The sequence below is a fragment of the Seriola lalandi genome, unplaced genomic scaffold, assembly GCF_002814215.2.
Source record: "Seriola lalandi dorsalis isolate HSWRI2012SDOR001 ecotype SW California unplaced genomic scaffold, Sedor1 jcf7180002054581, whole genome shotgun sequence".
NCBI lineage: Eukaryota > Metazoa > Chordata > Actinopteri > Carangiformes > Carangidae > Seriola > Seriola lalandi.
The window spans coordinates 619,170-641,100 of record NW_019525134.1 but is presented as its reverse complement, the minus strand read 5'-3'; the positions used below and the strand labels follow the sequence as shown (position 1 = coordinate 641,100).

The 21,931-nt window shown below is 42.1% G+C and overlaps 1 protein-coding gene across 1 annotated transcript in view; it reads right to left on the bottom strand.

Moving 5' to 3' along the window:
• The window catches only part of LOC111663947 (roundabout homolog 1-like), a 71,876-nt gene extending 50,944 nt beyond the window's left edge, over positions 1 to 20,932 (bottom strand). The window contains exons 1-2 of the mRNA XM_087177126.1: positions 20,398 to 20,932; positions 3,925 to 4,251 (exon numbers count right to left, since the gene is read on the bottom strand). Of these exons, the coding sequence (XP_087033252.1) occupies positions 3,925 to 4,251; positions 20,398 to 20,458 (388 nt within the window). The 5' untranslated portion in view covers positions 20,459 to 20,932. The remainder of the gene's footprint in view (positions 1 to 3,924; positions 4,252 to 20,397) is intronic.
• Between the last annotated feature and the right edge of the window lie 999 nt (positions 20,933 to 21,931).

Here is a 21,931-nt window from a genome sequence, read left to right as displayed (position 1 = left end):
TGGCTCATTAGTTCATCACTGCAGTGATGAGACCAAACCTTCAACATCGCCACGAGCATCACTTTCCTCCAGCAAATGGCAGTGTCCAATTAGTTTAAGAATAACATGTATTCCTCTCCCTGACTGAACCTTAAAACAGGTCCACTATCCAATAACCTTTAGAGTACACAGGCTGTGACTTTGCCTTCACCTCAATAAAGCGCTCCATGATTGAATCAAGTGGCTGAGGTCAATAGGACATATGTTCATTTCCCAGGGTCCTCTGGGGTCTCTGCAGGCAGAAGAAATATGCTGAGTGTCTTCTGTGACATTTATTGGATAGGAACTAAGTTATATGTCTTTTTTTTTTTTTAATTCTTTTTCTCATTTCATCTCTTTCACTTTCAGAAAGGGTTCCACTAGTCTGTGTGTGTGTGTGTGTGTGTGTGTGTGTGTGTGTGTGTGTGTGAGCATGTTGTGTGCGCTTATACACAGTATTTCAACCCTCTGGTCACGCTTCAGGCACCAGCACATACTACATCTGTCACTGTCTCTACCACGTCACCTCAATTTTCTGCAAACAAGTTTCACTCCTGTGCCTTGAAGGACAGACACTTCTTCCTCTCGCTCTTCTGTTCCCATCTGTCTCTGTCACTCCTTTCCTGCTCCCATCACTTTACATCTGTCAGATTCCAACACTGTCTTTTGTCAGCCGTCTTCCTACTTTTCATCATCTCTCCCTCACTTCACTTAGATTATATTATGGCGGCAGTTGGAAACATTATGATATAGTAAATTCTAAATCGGACTTCAGTTAAGGCTTTTATAGGTAATTAATTTTCCACTGTAGCTTTCACATTTAGTTTGTCAATACAGGATCAAATGACTAATGCACTAACCGAGTCTTGTCTTTCACTTCCTGAGAAGTCGAGTCCATGAACTCATCATATTATATAAAGTGGCAAGAAATTCATTCAACCAATCATGTAAATTAATTGATTATTTAATATTTATTTTTAGGGACAGAACTGGAGCAGAGTATTCATTCAATACACTAATGGCCTCATATCTTCAGTGCACTGCAGTATTGTCTACTATGCAAACATTTCATTAAAGCAATATAGATTTTTTTTTAATAAATGAAATATATTCCCTGCTCTGTTATAGTATCCCAGCATGCATCTGTTGTTGTTATTAATTAAAAAGAAACGTGCATCACATATGAAAGAGTTGGTTTTCCAATTGTTCTACAGTGTTCTGTATTTACAAAGACTTCTGGGAAAACTGTTTCTATTAGATCAGCTGTTCTGAAACTACAGTGTGCACAATACACAATCCATGTTTACATTATACATAGGTAAATATGCAAATATTCAAATATGGACATATCAAAGCTGATTGTAATAACAAGAGTAAAATTCTACAGCAACTATGTGAGGCTGTATTCAGCATCATCATCATGACATCATCATGACATCATCATGACATCATCATGCTGCTGTAAAGCAGCTGCAATGTTAACCTTGGTCACCATGTTAAGTTAGCAATCGAACATTTGCTGAGCAGCACTAGCCTACACACAAAGTACCACAGAGGCTGATGTGTAATGTTTGTTTTGCTGATATTAAGTATTGGACAAACTTATAATTGAACCTGATGATAGCTTCTATATTGAAAGTCAAGAGATCACCAAGGCTGTAACAGTTCATCCTGGAGGGAACATGAATGTTGGTGTTCTGACTCATCAGTAGTCATTACGATATATATATATATATATCTCATAGACAGACAGACAGGGAGACATTGCTGTTGATGATGATTCAGTTGCGTTGCAGTTGTGTTCCTGATCAGATCATAAAGATATAGATAAGAATCTATAAAAGATAAACTACGCGATGGTCCTGTCGGATCATTTCAGTGCAATGAATCATAGATCAGTGTATTTGTTGGATTGTCCACAGAGAAAGAAATAAAGGGTTAATCATTAGTCTCTTGTATGAAACAGTTACAGTAATAATAATGTGCTCCTGACACAGCTGTACATGTAGCTCATGGTGTGAGCTGTTCAGTCTCACTTCAAACTCTCTACTAGAAAATTATACCATCCTCAATTCTGCTCTATTATTAGAGCCTTGTCACATAGTATTATTGCCTGAGTGATTTTTGAGTGACAAACATAATAAGTGCAACATGATGATTTGATGATACCGTCTGTGTGCGAGGGCTGTATGTCAAAGCACATTATTCAAAAACAGTAACTTAGTGAGTGTCACACAGAAGACTGAACCCAGTCACCCCTCTGAATACAGTTGTTTAGTCAAAGGAAACTTTACGTAATTAAGACACTGCACTAAATAAACAACTAACATATTAACAAGACAAGACAAACTATTTGACACGTCTATTGACAGATTAAGGTCAGTCCTCCTTTTAGCACCCCCCAGCTTCTCAGTCCTCTCCTAACTCCCTAACTCAGCAGCCTTTGCCAGAGGGGATTCTGTTTTACCTTCCAGCCCCAGGGTGACCCATGAATCTGTGTGACCTCTGAGGGATGAAGCAGGGAGACATAACTCATCCAGGCAGCTTCAACAAGTACACTCTGTGTTCCCCCTCGACCTTAAAACCTGGCAGTAAATTTAGTGAACTCCCAGTAATAAACTCTCCCCCTAGAGGGCTTAGCTTCTCAGGGTAGGAGTGCTGACCTAGCATTACCATCATACCGTTTGACCATCTCTTTCATTATAATTCAAAAGGTGAAATTGATACAAGACGGGTTTTATTATTCTAAAACCTTTGTGAAATGTCTGCCCAGGAGACCGAGCCTGGGTAGAGCTCTGCAGCTGATGCCGCTGAGCAGACCAGGGGATCGGTGGAAAAGGTTGGGGAGCTCTGCAGTTTGTGAGGCTGCGGTTGTTAACCCTTATTATCTGCACTTCCTTCTTTCAGAGAGGGGTAAGAGCTCTTTCCTCACTCTTGGTATTTTCCAGTCTGAGTCCAGTGTTTTTGGACTTGCAAAACCTGTGCTCCAGAAGGACTCACAGACCATCTGCACTTACCCTATTCTGATGGTTGTATAAGCCGTGACCTCCTGCTCTCTGCCCTCTGTTTGCTTCTGCACAGGCTTCATTCGATCACTCACAGCTAAACCTACACACACACATGCACACATACGTTTGGTTGCTGCATGCAACCTGACAGATTCCTGCCTGAGACACACTGCAGTGAAGAGTGTTTAACTGGCAACAGCACACACTTGACGCTTGCAACCCTACGATTCAGCGAGTACACACTGTCACCTGTTGGGAACACACTCAGCCCCTGTTTAAACCTGGGGACTAAAACAGACACACAGCTGTTGCCTTTCTAACAGGTGGGCCGTGTTGTGAATTTCCACCTGTCCCTCAACCATAAAAATCACCGTATTGGAGCAAAAACTAAAAGAGGATTTTACATTTACATATTATGTTTCATGTATAATGAGATCAATGTCATTGGTTAAGCCAGTGTAAGGTAATCTGTGATTGTATTGAGTATAAATATCTTAAAAAATAAAATTAAATCATTCCTTCCTCCCGACACTGTACAGGAGATTACAGATTATACTGAGCAAATATTTTGCACTGTTTTTACTTTCTTTGAGGACAGATTCAAATTCCTGGATCATGTTGCACATTGTGAGACTGGAAAATCAATCAAAATGTTTAAAGGCGCTCAGACTATTACCTGGATATCTGTGTTATGTCTGAGATAGCTTCTCGGTTACTCTTAGTTCAGTGATGTGGTTGACTTCTGTACGAACGCTTGACTGTGGTCATTCATACTGTAGATGCTTTTCCTGATGAGAGTTATGTGAGAGTTATGTATTTTTTTACAGAATTATTATCACAGTAAACGTCTCTCAGCACTGTGTTCATGCACACGCCAACACACACAATCAGAACTTACTGGCTACTTCCAGGGATGCATTGTGACTGATCGCCTGGCCCAGATAGTTTCGGGCCACGCACACGTAGCTGCCATCATCGGGCTTGCTCCGTCGCCCGTGGACGATACGTAGGAAGAAGAGGGACCCGCTGGGCAGCAGCATACGGTGGGAGCGGGGGTTGTCGCGGTCCGTCTCAACACGCTCCCCATCTTTGTACCATTCCACGGTGGGGGTTGGACGGCCCTCTGCCTTACAGTTGAGAGTGGCTGGTTCCCCTTTGGACACAATGAGGTCAGAGGGGTGCTCCACGATGCGGGGAGGGAAGTCTTCCTGGCGAAGACGAGACCCTAGAGGGTTAGAGGAGTAAGGTCGTGGATCAGTTCAGAGTAGCTATACTAGTTATATAACACTTACTGTACATGTCAATGGGACACAAAAAACACAGTCATATAATCCCTCCATGCAATAAAGAGTAGTACTAATCAAAACAGCGGCAGCTCTAAAGGAATTAGATATGGTGCATTATTATTGCTGCGCAAGTGCCTTGTATTAAAAATAATCCAGTCTGACAACTTAATTACCACAGAATCACGTCACTCATTAAATGTTTTGTGTTTGTTTCAGCAGCTGGAACCTCGAGAGGCACTGAAAATTAAAAAACAACGCTGACACATGAAATCATCAGGATATCTTTCAAGACAGGTTTACCCTCAGAACATGTATTTGCACAGAAATATGTTTATACAGAGGTTTTGAGAAAAGCTTAAAGGCTGAATTATTATTGGATTAGAGAGTTATCAGTTATTACACCAGTGTCATCATTTTACTCATTTAAATAATAGTTTCAAACACAGTGAAACTTCTAGAGCTATAGCATCTCTCAACTCTCAAATGTATGATGTGTATCTTCCCATTTCATCAGTGACAAGGGAAAGAAGTAAGGTGGAAAATATTCTGAGCAAAAGACAAAGACTGTTCATCCTCAACATGAGCCATCTCTCCTCCACTCTACTGCAGTAACTTGTGTATGTGTGTGTGTGTGTGTGTGTGTGTGTGTGTGTGTGTGTGTAAACTTATTTATGTTACGTGCTCACCACAGCCTCTGAAATCGTTAAACCAGCCATAGAAATCCGAATCAATACCTCCAATCATACCCACACTAACAACCACAAAATCACCTCTAATCCCTGATACACTGTTGAGATGCCAATCATGCTCTCGCCTCACCGTCTTCTCAGAGAAACTGTGGAACAATGAGTTCCTGTGAGGCCGAGGACAAAGAAAACCTCCCTAATGAGATCCAGGTACACAACTCCAATGTTTCTGTACATCTTACACTCCTCCATCTCTTTCCAGCCTCCTAACACAGCCAAGCATGCACACTAGACCCCCCCCCCCCATTGTCTCTCCTTCTTCCCTCAGTGCTGTGTGAATGCTGGAGACTCTACAAAACAGTCACAGCTAGTACAGTTCTGTCTCAGATTTCCTAAACTACAATGCACAAAACAACTGTGCTAAAAAAACTGCTAACAACACAATGTAGAGAGAGTGAAGAGAAGATGGACAGAACAGGACATTAATGTCAGCCACTATTTTCCTGTTTTACAGCCGTGGGAACACTTTCTGTTCTCTCATGCTGTTGCAAACACTAGCTTACACAGCCTTCAGCAGGCCAAGCTTTAATGTGCCAATGGTCCTGTAAAGCAGATAATCACTATCGTGCTCAACAGTGATGAGCTCCTACACTCCTGCTGCAACCAATAAATCCCATACAGACAAGTGTTTACCCAGATAGAACACCTCACACACTGTGAAGTGCAGGGTGAGAATTTGATCCACTGGGTAGTGCGGTACACTTCTGTGTGTTAGCACAAATCTGCATTAACTGTATTTTCCGAAAAGCTTACACAAAAACTCTGCAACAATAGGAGCATGATGTGCACAAGCTTATCGTTAAAAACTAAGGGGTGTGCTGACACGTGCATGTTTTGCACCCAAAAGCTCTATATTACCTGGACAGTAGCAGTCAGGCTAATGGATGTGGGCTCCTGAGATAAGCCCTCCCACTGCCTCAGTCTTACATTCTTTTTTTTTTCTCTTTTCTTCCATTTGCCTCCTTTATCTCCTTTTCCTTTAATGTTGTTAAGTGGGAAACCTAGCGAAAAGGCTACATGCTAATGAACAGAAAAAAATGACTGACAAAAAGCTGAATCAAGGTAATTACCCACCGGCCAAAAATGCTCCTTAGTACCAAGCACTTTTCATACATATATAAAAAAGCCCCTGGCCATGCAGGGTAGGATTTATTTTGCTCATGTTCTGCTGCAGTACAATAGAAAGTGAATAGTACTGAATTAAATCAAGAGTCAACAGCCTCAGCTCTGTAAGGCTGTAGCTGTGTTTTCAGCAAAATGCTAATGTCGGCATGGTAATGATGTTTACCATGGTCATCATCTTAGTTTAGCATGTTAGCGTCGTAACTTTTGGTAATTAGCGCAAAGCGCATACAGCTGAGGCCGATGGGAATGTCAGTAGTTCTGACTGTATTTAACTAGAGAAGTGGGTGTGATGATGCACTGAGAAGTCAGGGTTCAGCCTCTGGGCGCCATGAATATCTGCATTAAAGTGCTGGACTGACCACTGACATGCTGTAGCTGCGAGCAGGTAAAACTTTAAAACCAACACTTTTTTTTTCCTTTTTGTAAATGCAGTGAATTGAAACAACACAAAAAATAATCGCAAATATTTAAGTCCAGTTTTACACACTATCTAGACATTTAAACCGACAACAGAACAATATAAACAAGGCGGCCACTGTGGCCCAGGGTCCCAGTTTGCAGCACACATGCTGCTTTCCTTGTTCTTAATTGTGTTGGGCTGATGCCTGGGGGGGGGCATGCAGCTCCCTAAGCTTCCTGGCATTATAGAAAGGCAATATCAGCCCACCACAAGTGGGCCCCCAGAAGACCAGTCTTTATCTGCAAAGGGCCAGCAGCCAGCATACACTCAGTATGCAAAAACATGAACACAGATGCACAATGGAGAACATACATACACACTAAAGGTCATTTGTAGCACCTGTACCCCCCACAAATATTTTCTGTGTCAGTCATCCCTGAGGCAGTTATGTTGTCTTGTGAAGATCTAGTGAGAGAGGCAGATTGAACAGCAACAAACACTAAAGAGAAATGAGGGTGTCTGTAGTTTTGTCTCAGCGAGAAAGGAGGTGGATAAAGAGTCTGTCTTCTCCAGAACTGCGTGTGTCTCAAGAGAATTAAATAAAATGTGCAGGAAAAAAAATATGCTGGAGCAGCAAGCAAGGTATTTAGTATTTTATTCAAGTAGGGTTGGAGAATCTGTGAGGCAGAAAAGAAAGCATGAGGAGATAAATTACAGGAGAAAGGCAGCAGAAAAAGAAGAGGTGATGGGGGGGGGGGGTTGAAGCAACAAATCATGAGCACTGAGACTGTAATAACACAATGTGACAAATATGAGTGTAATTTACTGCAACATTGGTGGTCTCAGATCGACCTACCCCAGCGTCATTTATACTACAATACTGTATGTATTTAGAGCTCATGAAAGGAAGCTACTATTACTGTTTGGATCCAAACCAAAGAAATATACAGAGAAAATATCAAATATCACACTCAAATTAGTCAGACTACCCGTCAGTGCAGTGTGAAAAATGACCCTATACAAAGGTATAATGCCTCAGACCAGCTGACACACACACATACACGCACACACACACACACACACACACAGTTTTTAACTCAGATTCACACTGAAAAACCTTCCAACTCACTTCTTAAAAAATGTGCATAACTGTCTTTGTGGTTTTCCCAAACAAGTGCGTACTAGAGACGGAGGAGGTGACATTTATTAATGTAGTGTTAGTGCCACCCGTTGGTGCTGCTGACAGCTGTGTGACACGTTCAGCTTCCTCAGTGACTCTGACATGGAGCCTACCTGAGCCACAGTGGTGGAAATGGAAAATCTCCACCTGTAGAGCTGTGGGATTACTGTGGGATCTGGAAGAGTAGCAGTCGGGCACAGCTAATGAAGGCAGGGCGATTTTGTGGACGGCTTAAGAGTGGCCAGTAAATTGAACAGCTATGTCTCGTTAAGGCAATCCTTTTGTTTCACTCTGTAAAAGTCATTTGGTTTTCTCTTTTTGAAACCCGGGGCCGAGACCGCGGATCACAGTCCACTCTTTTAATGGTGAGACGGAGATTTGCAGAAGCTTCACAGTTCACAGCATCGCTCTTGTATGAGTCAAATGACACCACATGTTGGAACAGACAGCTGTCCAAGTCCAGATCAACTTGGCAGCTATCAGGACAACAAAATGGATTCAGACATTACAGAGATTTAGAGAGCAAGGGGCATCTAAGAGACGGACATGACAAGTTACACAGAGAAACAAGAGTCCTGCAGGGAAAACAACTGTCAGAGAGGATGCTGGGACTTCACCTTTGGCCTGACATACAGCGAAAGTCTCAGTTTCACAAAAACAGTGGATTAAGTAAAAATGATAATGCAGAATGAACCCTGTGTCTGAATAACAAGTGAGCGCTGTCAGCATTTCCATCCTAAAATACACTTCACACACCCAGACTAGTCAGCCGTCTGACTCTGTGCCACTTCACTCTCAGCAGCAAAGTATCAGTGACACAAGTGGGTGATATTATGCAAGTGTTTGCTGTGCATCGCTGCACCACCTTTGGTATTTTAAGCACATCTGATTATAAAGAAATGTCAGCAAAACATAAGGCCAAGTTGTGACTAATGTGGATTCAGCGCTACATCAAAGCGGCTGTAAGAGAGACCAGGGACCTGTTTTATACAAGTGTGCAGACTCCACAATAAAAGATGATACAAACACAAAAGTAAGTTATTTTAAAAACCACCCACATGTTCACCTACAGCTAATTCTCTCCATAGTGAATCATAATGAGAAGAAATGATGACCATAGTTTTTGTAAGGAATTCACCAACAAGAACAATAACGGTTTTATCAGTTCATTAGTGAGCTTTAAAGGTGCTGAGAGGCGTTTTTGTTTGTTTGTTTGTTCTTAAATCTTCGGAGAGAGCCGGGCTAGCACTGTTTCCCTCTTTCTCACTCTTTATGCTAAGCTAACTGTCTCTTGGCTATAGCCACACACACACACACACACACACACACACACACACACACACACTCATTCATTTGTAAAGTAAAACACCGGGAACCAATAAATGCCAGACATTCTTTCTCAGGCAGTATAAACTACAATTAAGTGGAACAGTTGAACACTGTCATTCACTCAAGTATGTGGGGGAAGGAATGTGAGTGTGTTTCTATGTCTGTGTGTGGCCGGGACAAGGTGTCTGCAACCACACTCTCTCTTACAGCATGCTACAACACATGATCTCCTGAAATTGCATTTGTGCAGGTGATTTTAATCGCACGGTTATGAGATGTGTGTTTCTCTCTTCTGTCGCCCTGCCAACGACACAATGCACAGCGTGGCAGTCTCCAGAGAGGAGAGTCAAGGTCACGGACGATGATAACAACCTCCCGACTGCAGCACACAGATGTTCAGGGCGAGATATGAGCTGAGTGAAAATGTAAGCATGAGGAGCACACTTAACAATATTACAACTGTTTTCATTATAGATTAATGTGTCAACTGGTATTATGATTAATCAATTAATAATTTAGTCTTTGAATGTCAAAACATAGTGAGAAATGCTCATTAAGATTTCCAATCACACGTCTTAAAATAACTTGTTTTCTGACTAACTTATCAAGAGTGTTGAAAATTATTTATCTATCAATTGAATAATTAATTCTGCTCCTCCAGTGATAATTAAGTGCAAATATTGATTTTTTTCTTTCCTTGAAGTTGAAGCCTAAATTGTTTAATATGATCTTCTCAACAGTGTCACAACACAATACTAAAAAAATAAATAAAAAATCTACTTTGAGTTGCCATCTGTTAAATGCTCACTGGGAAGGTAACAAGCAATCAAGTCCCCAGGGCAGACTCAAACCAGAACATGGTGCTGGTGCACGATAAACATCTGAGCCAAGTAGGTCACCAGGACACTTTAACTGGAGAATAAATCCGTCACACTCACAACCAGTGGTTCTGGTTTGTTTTGAAAACTGAAAACACACATTGAATCATTGAGGGCCAAACATATTGCACCCCTAATCTAATATCCCTGCAGTGTAATAATAGTATGTAAGTATACATGTCATATTCCGAGCAGTGCTAATACTGTTTACTGATCCTACATGTGTCGCTTTTCATGCAGCGACTGAATCCTGCAGCTACACTCCTTTGACACGGTGAAGAAGTAAACTGCGGTGGCTGATAGTCGGGAGCTTACCTCCTGCATTTGCGCTGAAAAACACCTTTGGAGCACGACTGCCTGGAAAGGCCAGCGGCCCGTCTGAGACGCTTATCCTCACTCCATTAAATGCTCAGTGGAAAGTAAAGTGGTTGTATAGGCCATTGATTATCACTCAGGCAGAGCTTGAAAGTCAAACTTCCCATGAATAGAGCAGACGCTGAAGTGGTAAAGAGGATGTTTGTCATTAAAGACAAAAAACTCCACCCTGGGTCAGTCTGGTGTACTAGTTTGACGAGTGATTTACTCTGCAGTCACTACTAGCATCAGTTAAGCAGTGTGCATGGTTAACCATCATGTTTCCTTCTGAGGCCTGTCAGTTATTAAACTCATTTAAAACATAACTAACTGAACTAATACATTAATATTATATTAGCTTCATGCCGTGTCATCGCATGTCACAAGTGCATGTCTGCATGACCTACATTTATTTTCTGTCTTAATTACGCCCCTGGTAGTGGCAGCCCAGATGTGAACTGACGGTCACACTGTGAAGGGAGAGAGACTTCGCCCTGGGCACTGAACCATTTACAAAATAAACTCCTATTTCATACTCAGATACAGACACATGCGCCGGACATGCTCATTAGACAACATCACTATATAAAGAACCACACATAAACTCAAACACAGACATGAGCCAGACTTGCCTCTGAACCGGTCTTCTGACTCTCCATTACTGTCTCTGTAATGAGGCAGAATAAGTGGCCACAGTCCGGGATGTTTTTGGACTGCACTGACACTAAAAGCAATCATGGCATTAGCTAAATAGTCCAAGAGCACATTAATAAGAGGGTAGACTGAGCCAGGGGGATTATAGGTCAGTGCTGTGTAGATTCACTCAGATTGTGCTGCGTGTTAAAAGAGGAATGAGAGAAGGCAAATACACACTCTGTGGTATTAATACACATCTAGCTGGATTACATTTACATCTGACTTTAAAGGAGCAGTTCACCATTTTGGGAATTATGCTTGTTAACGTTCTTGTCGAGAGTTAGATAAGATGATGAAAACCATTCTCATGAGTGTCGGTATAAAGGAGCATGGAGCCTAGAGACTATTAGCGTATCTTAGCATAAAGAGTGGAACCAAGGGGACACAGCTAGCCTGACTAAAACCCCCTTCCACCTCTAAAGCTCACATGTGAGCGGTGTCGATCTTCTCATTTAACTCTTGGAAAGTCATCAAGTATATTTCATAAAGTGTTGAACCAGACTGCACGCCCTCTCGTGATGCTGCCGTCCAGCTCTCTGCACTGTCGACCATCTGTTTGTCTTTTGTGTTTCTTGGTAACAACAAAGACTTTCTGCAGCATAAAGAATATTTACAACGCTCTGTCCACATCATGTTTGATGGATTTCTTCTTTTAGTGTCTTATGAGATTCTCTGATTCATAAGAAAGTAATAAAATGTATTAACCAGAAATTGATTTCTGAAAATGTGGCATGTTACCTGTATCTTGACAAATGAACACTCTAACCGGACATTGCTTATGAAGAGAGAACGCTCATGTGTTTAGTTGTTTCAGGTCTGACTGTTTGAAAAGCAGCAGCGGGTGTCTGACACACTGGCAGCGATGAAGCCAAAGAGCCAAATGCAAATCTTATCAAAACACAGCTGCTGCTGCTGCTGCTGCCACATTGTTACATGTTGCACTTGCTATGAAAAATGTACATTAGATAGACCTTCATCAGTGCTAACAAAACCTCAGTATCAACCTTTTTAAAGAAATTCTGATGCAGTTACAGCACAGTGTCCAAAAGACCTCATGTTCCTCATGAATACCCAAAGATTTATGTCAGAATGTTGATGGTAATATTTCAGTCAATCACAAAATAAATACACAAAGACAAGGAGATAAACGTATAGATTTAGTGTATATGAGGAACAGTAGTTCACACTGTGTGTTTGGTTTTCACACACGCAGGGCACAGCAATACTTCAAGTTGTAATAAAGTAGGCCGACGCAGTTGACCAAGAAGTCAGAGTTCAACACGGATGAGAACCGGCTTCTGGAACTCCATAATATCCTGACCTCTTTTCTCACAGCAAACCTGCTTCTGTCAGTCACTTCCACTGGGCGAATATCACTCCAGCTATGTTCTTTACAAATTGCTTTTCAGTATGAAGGACTGAAGTCTTCATGAACAGACCTCCCTTCTTTCTTCCATAAAGTGGTAACCTTCAATAAGCTTTTTAGAAGGTGATTAAAAACTGCTCATCTGGCAGGAACTGGAGAATTTATCTGTATGAACAGCTTTTTGTGTTGCTGCTGTTGATCACACATTGGCGCATCCGACTCTGTTGGTTGTTGACATAAAGTATATTGTTAGAGCCCGGCTTTCCAGCTCGGTTTGCCATGTTGTTTGGATCGCGTTTGAGGGTATGAGTCCAAAAGTCTCTCTATGCTTTTATTATGACTGAGACTAAAATGGTTTAAAGGAGCTATTTGTACATTTTGCTATTGCTACATAGCCAGTGTCACAAGACAAGAGGTGATAATACATCCTCTGAGCAGCTCCTTCTTCAGGGCAGCCTATTCACTAGTCTTCTAGACTATTAAGTAAACCGCTGCTAATGCTAATGTTAGCTATGTAGCAATGGCAAATCTTACAAATAGCTTCTTTAAGAAGTGTTTCTGAGATAAACTGTTATTTTGTGTCTTCTAATAAATTGCACAACACTTTGCCTTCAATTTGAAATCTCGGTAAAAGTTGTGATTATCTGCTGGTTAGGAGAGGTTTCATTCTGAGGTTAAATGTAATTACAATGATTTGTCCCGAGGCAGCCAACACTGATGGGAATAAACCAGCTTTAAAAACCTGGCTGCCGTCAACACTTGATACCAATCTTGTGTGTCACAATAAAGCTGCTGTTTGAAGTGAGGAAACCGCAGGTACTTTGGGTGATTGGAGGTAAAGCTCAAGTCTGCTCCATTCGTTTCTTGTTGCTGTGGAAAATCACAGGCAATAGGAACAAAATGTCTGTGAGATTAATAACTATCTGAAATTTCCTTTTATCTTGGTTTTCGTACGTACAGATTCTGAACATGAGTTAATTACAGTATTTCAAAACACCGCCACCAAAGACTGCAGGTGTCACAGCGTTTCCTTCTCCCTAACACCTCGACTCTATCGCCATCCACACTTCTTGAACTTGTTTTCATTGGTTATCATGAAAGTTATATGGATTTCCAAAAGAAGGTATTCTGCTTCACTGTGAGAGTCAGATGCTTTTAGTCCTTCCTCTAAACACGCTAAACATTAAAGTCTTTTTTAGTTAATCACGTTGAATGAGAGAAATTAGCTTTAGATACTAAGAATAAACCAAACGGACACAACCAGACTACAGGTAACGGACTTGGTCAACATCTCCCTCTGACTAATGAGCCAACGTCAACCTCTGGTTAACGAAGGTATCGCCCTCCACTACATGAAGGCCACCTGCTGTCTTCATCTGTCACTAAAGGCTCACTGGGACGTGACAAGCCGAATGAAGGCCTGGTTTAGATGTGGTCTGATCAGGGCTGTCAGAATTCATTTTAATATTAGAATGAGAGGCTCCTCTTAACTCTTCTTCCAAAGCGGTCGATGGAAAATCAAATTCACCTCCATAAAAGGTCACAACTAAATCTGTCTCAGACCAGAAAATGTTCCCGCCTCTGTTCTTATTGACCACACTGTCTTCATGTTATGTCAAATTCACTATTTTCATTTAAGTTTTCAATTTAAATGTTTTTATTGCAAACTTCTGAAGTATATCAACACGACAACTACATGCCACACACACTGGAAACAACAACACGGCGTTGTGTTTAATTACCATTACACTAATTATGCAGTAGTTGAGTTAATGATTATATTATCAGGCAATTATCTACCACTGCGATACTCCACTCACTCTCCTGTCTTATTACAGGTGTAGATAAAGGCATCGTGGCTGCAGAGTTTCAAAACTAGCAACACCATCAGCTCCAGTCATTACTCCTGTTCATCTGCGAATCCCATCTTACAGCATTTCCAATGCTAGCTAATAATAGACCTGCTAATTAAAGCAATTTATGCATGTTTTGGGCTCTTCAGTGAAAGATGCTCTGATGGGAAAACAGTTCTTTATGCTGCAGTCTTCACATAAGGGGCTTTGAACCCTGTCAGTAATGACGGGGGGAGACGGGAGACGAATGAAGGAGAGCAAAGATGAGAAGGACTGAGGAGACGGCAGAGGGATGATGTGTTCTTTCACAACACTGTGCCATTATTTTATTAGCACAATCGTCGGTTTAATAGTCCCAGCTAAAGCCGAACTGATGATATGCAGGAGAAAATGTGTGAGAATACATCTGTTTGCTGTCTGAGCGAGAAAGCATGACCTACTCCAAAAGCATATTGATACTATTGATTATTAGCCGCCTGACTGGAGAGGAGATAGCTCACACAGAGCTATCCTTGAGAAGCATCTCTGAGGTCATACCATCACTGTGACCTTTAAACCTGTCCTTTCAAAATATTAATCCTCCCAATTACTCTCACAACCAAATCCTGGAGGAATACGGCATCAGTCTAAAAGCAGCACAACCGCCGCAGCGCTTCCATCAGAGCACAGACGGACCAGTTGAAGGGTCACGTGGGTGCAACAGTTTGGTTTTCTTTCTGACACACAGCAATTATCTGAGCCCATCTTCACTATCAGAGGACGAAACACCACGGATTCACATATTAACCACAAAATTCATGATGTCTTTGTAAGCACTTATAACATCTCAAGACTGTGGACAGCAGATTTATTTACAGAGGTAATTATCCAAAGTGCCTCAGCACACAGCCGTAGCTGGACACTGACCTCAGAACAGGAAACTCAGGCAAAGCACAAACAGCCGCGGAGAAAACCACAAACCCACGGGAATTTCTGATCCTAGAGGCTCGTATATCTGGATGAGCGCGGCTAGTGGTTCACTGTTTAGGGCTTTTTTTTGTGGGGGGGGGGCTGAGAGCAGCACCTCGGGGTGGACCGGCACAAGATTAAATAAATCAACTATGTGTGGTGTTACTCTGCAAACTTAATTTAGTTTCTTGTTGTATGACACAGTCGACACGACCACATTTTTATCAGTCTAATTAACAAATAGATAAAGATAGATGCATTTCATCCAGCTGATTTAACACATTACTGAGCTGACAGTGACCAGGAAACTTCATGTTTACGTTCCTGCTTAGCTTTATGCTTTTATACTTGTAGTTGTCATGCTTTAGTTGCTGCTGCACCTAAGAAAAGCATGTCAATCTGAACAACTGAAAATACAGATTGAATAAATTAATAATCCTGTTTTGTTTTTAGAGACAAGTACGAAGGTTGAAGGAGGTTGTTTGGGTGGAGGAGGATCCTTCAGGCAAGGAACCTGCTACCTTTGCATGAGAGCAAGATAGTTATCAACCCCCCTCAAAATGAGGAGTTGTGTGTGTGTGTGTGTGTGTGTGTGTGCGGCAGCATGAACATAGGTGTGAATGAGTGATGACCTGTGAACTCTGGGCCCACAGGCACTTATTAAAGCTCTCAGTAGCTTCCCTTCCCCAGGGTTGGCAGCAGTGCTCGGCCTCACAGCACCACAGGAAAACAGTGAGTAAACAAGGGAAGCAATCATGAATCACAGCTTTCAGCACACGATTCGAAAACACACATTAAAAACTAGCTTTCACTAACACCATTACATATGCATTTATGCACATTCAGTCAGAAACAAATAATTCAAGCAATGTCTGCAGGGGTTTGAGAGACAAGAGAAAGGCAGACTCAGTTGTTCTGTCTCATTCTGCTGGTGGACAAAGTTCCTATGAGGATTTTTTCAGGTAATAATCACCTGAAAAACATTTGAACATGGACTGACTGTGTGGATGTTCCGTGTGTGGATGGACACATTGTTTAAGATATTCGTCTGACTCTTTCAAAACACTCCAGGATGGTTGAGACAGATATAAACTGCTTAAAAACCTTAATGCCATTTAAAGCTGAAAATTCAAGCTGTGCCAGCAGGAACAAATGAATGTGCTAAATTAGCGAGCAACCATCACAACCTTTCTTCAAAAAAAGAGCAGTTTCAGCAGATTCTCAGTCAAGAGAGAGGAGCTACACGGTGAATAAATTTCTCTTACTCCGTCTCCTGCTCCTAAGCGTCATGTTGGCGAGTTCCACCAAATAAGCAACATTAACTGGAAAGACTCTGCTATAAACTGGTCTCCAGTGAAGCTAATTAGTTGCATTATTTCTAAGGAAGAAAAGCGGGATCCTGACAATTTCATTCGACAAACAAAGGAATCCTCATCAGCGTACAAAGATGTCTTATCAGCCCCATCATCCATAGCCAAGAAGTCCTCATTAGTAGCGAGACTCAGCTCATCACTGTCACCATCACAAAGACTATAGGGAGTCTTGTTAGCTTAGGGGGCGACACAGCGGGCCAGCTTCCCCCAATCAAGTCATCATTACTTAAGGTCCAGCATTCTGTGACAAGTGCCGAGCAGTATTTTGGTTCACAACAGTCAAGCTCTTACAGGAGTGTCAGTCGCCAAAGCAGCATGAGTAAGTACATGTGACCTCTGACCTGTGTACAACTAACTCCAGCAGGCCAGCCAGATGTCTCAGTTAAACTGTTCCCTATGGGGCCGCTGCACACACCAGTGATGGAATTAGTCTGTGTTCTGCTGGTCTCTGAGCCCCTCGTGTACTTGCCTCTCCTCTGATAACACATGGAGGAGAGGGTGTATAAAGGTAAAATAGGCCTCAGAGGACCTCGGTCACTTATAGCTAAAGTAATTAGCCTAGTTATTAGCTTATCTGGTACAGTTATGAAGATATTAATAAAGTCCTGCACTACGTTTGAAAGCGCAGTTGTGACAAGCATAATAAAAGAAGAATAACAGGACGGGCCATTGTTCTGCTTTCCCATGGTTCCTTTCTTTAGACAGTGTTTACAGACCATCAAACTGAGCAGGTAGAGTGGCGAGCCAAGACGCAGCCTCACTCTGGGGACGCATAATGAAGATCTGTGGAATGAAAAGGACAAAGCCGTCTCGACACGAGCATACGCTTTTAATGGCAATCATTTAGATTATTATGTATCATCCAATTACCATTGGCAGATTTATTATGCAGAGATTAAACTCTCAACTAAGGGGAGTTCCAGCTTCCCCTTTAGTTCGGAGTACCATGGAGTCACTTAACAGCACAGCTTTAAGAGCTGGATGTTTTAATGATGGACCACTGTACCAGGGGAATGAGTCGGTATAGGCTACATCAAACACAAATCGGGTGGAAAAAACATGTAATCATTCTGACTGCAATTGGTTAAGTAGGGATCATTTTCAAGGATGGGCATGTAAACCTGGCAGCTACTGCGGCTATGATGTCTGAAAATCCCTGTGATCTATGGTGGGATGAGGATGTGGTACACACACACTCACAGGTTCACACAGGGCCGTCGCTTTGTACATCTACTGTACAGCTTCTCACCTCTCCCAACACACACACACACACACACACACACACAAAGTTCAGGGTCAGTCAGGGCATTCGCCGGTGTCTGGTTCACTGCACTGGTCACACAGAAAGAAGTGTCTGATGTGCTGTTGTCTAGCTGAGCACTGAATTAGTATCTGAGCTTCCAGGGAGGCTTGAGTTTCATGTCACAACTCTTCATGTGGATCACACACGGTCGTTGTAATTAAAAGTTTTCTTGAACTTTGATGTCCGTGTTTGCCGCAGGTGCCTGTGATGTAACTTTAATTGCAAGTGCAAACACTTCATAACGGTAAAGGATCAGAGACCGTAAGAGAAACGGGACAATATTTATGACAAAAAGCACAAACCTCCTCGAAACTCCCTGAATTCCTGAACGGCGTGGTTACCCAGTTTGTCAGTTTGGAAATGCAGAGACAACAAACTGGAAAATCGGTGTCATTCGTATTTTTGTGCTCTTGATGTGGATAGGCAAAACTTAGTATGTTTCCTTTTTTGAGTTACCACTGAAGTTTAAGAAAAGAGTTGGTAAAAGCCTGTATTACATCCACATGTGAACACTGTACGCTTCTGCTCTGCTCAAAGAGGCTAGGAAGAACATTCATGCATTGTCTTTGGTTTGGTAAGTGTTATAAACATAAACATTATCATTACATGTTCATTTTGAAGAATGTGTCATATTTGAGAATAAGGGCGTGTTAAAGCCACATGTACTCTAAAGAGGGGGAAATTATTTCAGCCCTCATAGGAAAAAATGTTTCTCTTTACCTTTAAACAAAGGAAGTCCAGTGATAAATAAAGCCATCAGTCAGTGTCAGACACTAATGGAAGCTCTAGTGCTGAAAATATATTGTTCTTTTTTTCGGTCAGTGGCCACTGCTAATGTTACTGACAGCTGTCTTTGTCCGACACAGTGAACAGGCCTGGCACCAGGGAATCTGAGGAGCTCTTGAAGAAAAACATTTGGGATTTCTAGTGTAGCTTAGCCTGGGGTTCCAGGAATCAGTGGATTCCCATGTTCTTAGATAACTGCTAAATATAATGGCAGGAATATAAATTTGTATGTACCGGTTTAATAATACTGGCTGATGTTTTATCCTAAAAACCCACACAGTAGCTTAAAATATGTTTTTAAAAAATGATGGAGGGACTAAGTCATTATTTTCTATCTGGTGCGTGTTGTACCTTGTCTTCAGCTTAATGTATTTTTTGTGGGCAGTGAATAAGCTCCTCCCTTGTAGGTGGAGCCTTGAGCAGCTGGTTCCCTACACCAGGTGCATTCTAGATATAAAAGTGCTGTACTCTAATATTATCTGGGTTAAAGGTAGTGTCACTCTATTTTACATAATATTGCAGTGTGCTTTGTAAGTAGTGGTGGGTGGAGGATGTCTTCTGGGGCTCAATGGCTACACATGCAAAGTGTGGTGCATCATGGGACAACATGTCTGACATCATCTTTGACAAAATAAGAAAAACATGTGTTTAGCCGATTAAGTCTCGTGGAAAGTAAATACGTTGTCAGCAATCCAACAGAAACTTTCCTCTGGTGATGTGCGCCCCAACCTCCATCTGCAGGACTGCTGTCATATCAACGTTGTGCTTGAGGTCATTTTCCTGGGGTGAACTTTGACCCTCTAACATGAACATAACACCAACTACACAATGTAAAGGCTGCAACACAAAGCTTTTTCTCTCTCTGTCTCAGATTTCACTCAATAAGCAGAATGTCTGACAAAGGTGCAACATATATGTCCCAGCACTTTGGTCATAAATACACCTGGCCTGTCTTTGTTGCTACTGCCGACTTCACAGCCTCCTGTTTGTTTTTATGTCATTTTTAACCATCAATTATAGATTTCAGAACAGTTGAAAAGGAGCCCAACACTTCAGGTCACTGTCCTTATACATAAAGACATGAAATGTAAACGCTGGCTTGTATTCTGGAGTTGTATTCTGTATTCTAAAGTGAAGTTACTGTAGTTGGAGTCATTTTTTTTCTCTCAGCCTTGACAATGTGAATATAAATGAATGACTCCACTTTGCAGGATAACTCCATTGTCATTTGGATCCAGTGAAAATAACACACCCTCACTGGTCTGACTGGTGCCTCATTAACCTGCAGCTCATGTGATGTATGTACCCACTGATGCAGCTGATTTTATCACATGCATAAAACAACACGCTCTAACACAAACCTGACTCTCCCTTTTTCTTTTCCTTTCAGACTCTTACTGTGCCAATTCATTTCCTCTGGTGTGATAAGCGCTGCTTGTGAGAGGCTGTTTCCCTGCTCTGTAGCAATTACAGATAGATGGGTCACTTTCTGCAAAGCAGGCAGCAAGCAGCGCGGGTCAGGGGCCACATACTGATCCTCCCGGCTACACACAGAGAAGGTGACGGACACACCGGCAGAGACATTCAGATCAAACTTAGTAAATGTCTCACCTCACTTCTCACTTCTCTCTCTGCTCCACCACCACTTCAATTATCTTACTGTATGTACACATGCAGCGCGTTATCAGGAAATCTCCCACCAAAAAAAAAACACAAGAAAAGATGTTTTGGCAATAAACAACTCGTACCTGAAGAAATGTGTAGAAATGCCAGTAGACAGTAAACTGCCGTCAAGAGGGCAGGCATCATTCACGAGCAGCTGGACACGGAGTAAATCCGGTTAGAATCATCTAAATCTCAACTTGTGCCGCGGAGCCGCTGATGGATCAGGGTGGAGGAGAGTTCCTGAACTCCGCAGCAAAACACACAATAACGTTCACAACTGCTGCTCGGAGAGAGAATCTGTGTTTGAAGCAAAGTTCACATCATCGTTGCGTTTTAGTGAAGAAGTAATCCACTCCGCGCCACTTGGCTTTTCTGCACTCCTGTCGAACTCCTCACTTCCAAATAAAACTGATAACTTCGCGGAATTCATCGGTTATCAGCTGCGCTGCTACAGTTCCACTTCAGAGGAAGAGTAGAGAGAGAGAGAGCGGGAATCCAAAGAGCTCGAGCGTCCAGTTGCACGCACTTTACAGGTTTAAATGTGTAGTTTACGCCGGTTGAGTGGGACTGGCGCTGGTTGGATGAGGCGCCGTGCGTCTGTGCGCGCTGCGCTGCTTTGGTTTTCCTTCCCAGTCAGAGGCTTTTCTGCTGTGCAGAGGAGATTCCTGCGAGTCAGGCACCATTTAACCGCATAGGGATACATTCACAGCGCGAAGCTCTGCTGCCTTTTTGCATTGAGCTCCTCTCAGGCTACAGCTGTAAACCATCAACCCATTCTGCAACATACTGAGTGCGGACGTTAGAGGTTTCATGTCTAATAGATTAAATACTGCAGACCATGTGTCACTGTATCCAGTCCCACAAATGTAAGTCAAGCCGTTTCCAGTTTGCAGAATGCTGCACCGACTCAACACTTTGTTTTAGGTGTCCATCATTCTCCAATATGCTCAGAAGATCCTTCTATGAAACGCAGACTCTCCAACCAAAATAATATTTTAAAGAGTGTCTACTGTTGAAAGGGGATATAACATGACCTTGATAAATGCTTTATACTATTTTTATCCTCCTGTCAAGACAGAGGGAGGTGTGTGTTTAGTGTGTCCTTATTAAGGAGCTAAAGGGAGCAGCCACTGTATTCCTAATGAGCCAGTAACATGTGTCTTTATCCACACAGAGCTGCAGCTGCAGCATGTGCTTCTTCTTTCTATGACAAAAATCAATCAGCTTTTCTCCCTGTGACCTCTCAACACACCACTGGGAAATAAGATGACATTTATTAGAACTGAATTACCTAAGATATTATGTCTTTATATCAAACATATTGAAGTAATATCCACATACCCTCAGTGATGTCCTACTTAAAACACAATTTAAATTGGAATAGATGAGTCTATTTTATGACTGACCAAACCTCAGAGAGGTCTGCTGTTGTCTGAGTGGGTCAGCACTCCCTCTGCTGGCCGCGGGGCTGCAGCACAGTCCGATGGGAAGGCAGCTGTAACAGGATGAGCTCATTGTTAAATTTAAGGGAGTGTTTTTGGGTTTATATTTCCTCCACAGCTGGATTTCTCAATATTACCCCATGTCTTCAGTATCATAACCACTGCTGTTAAATAT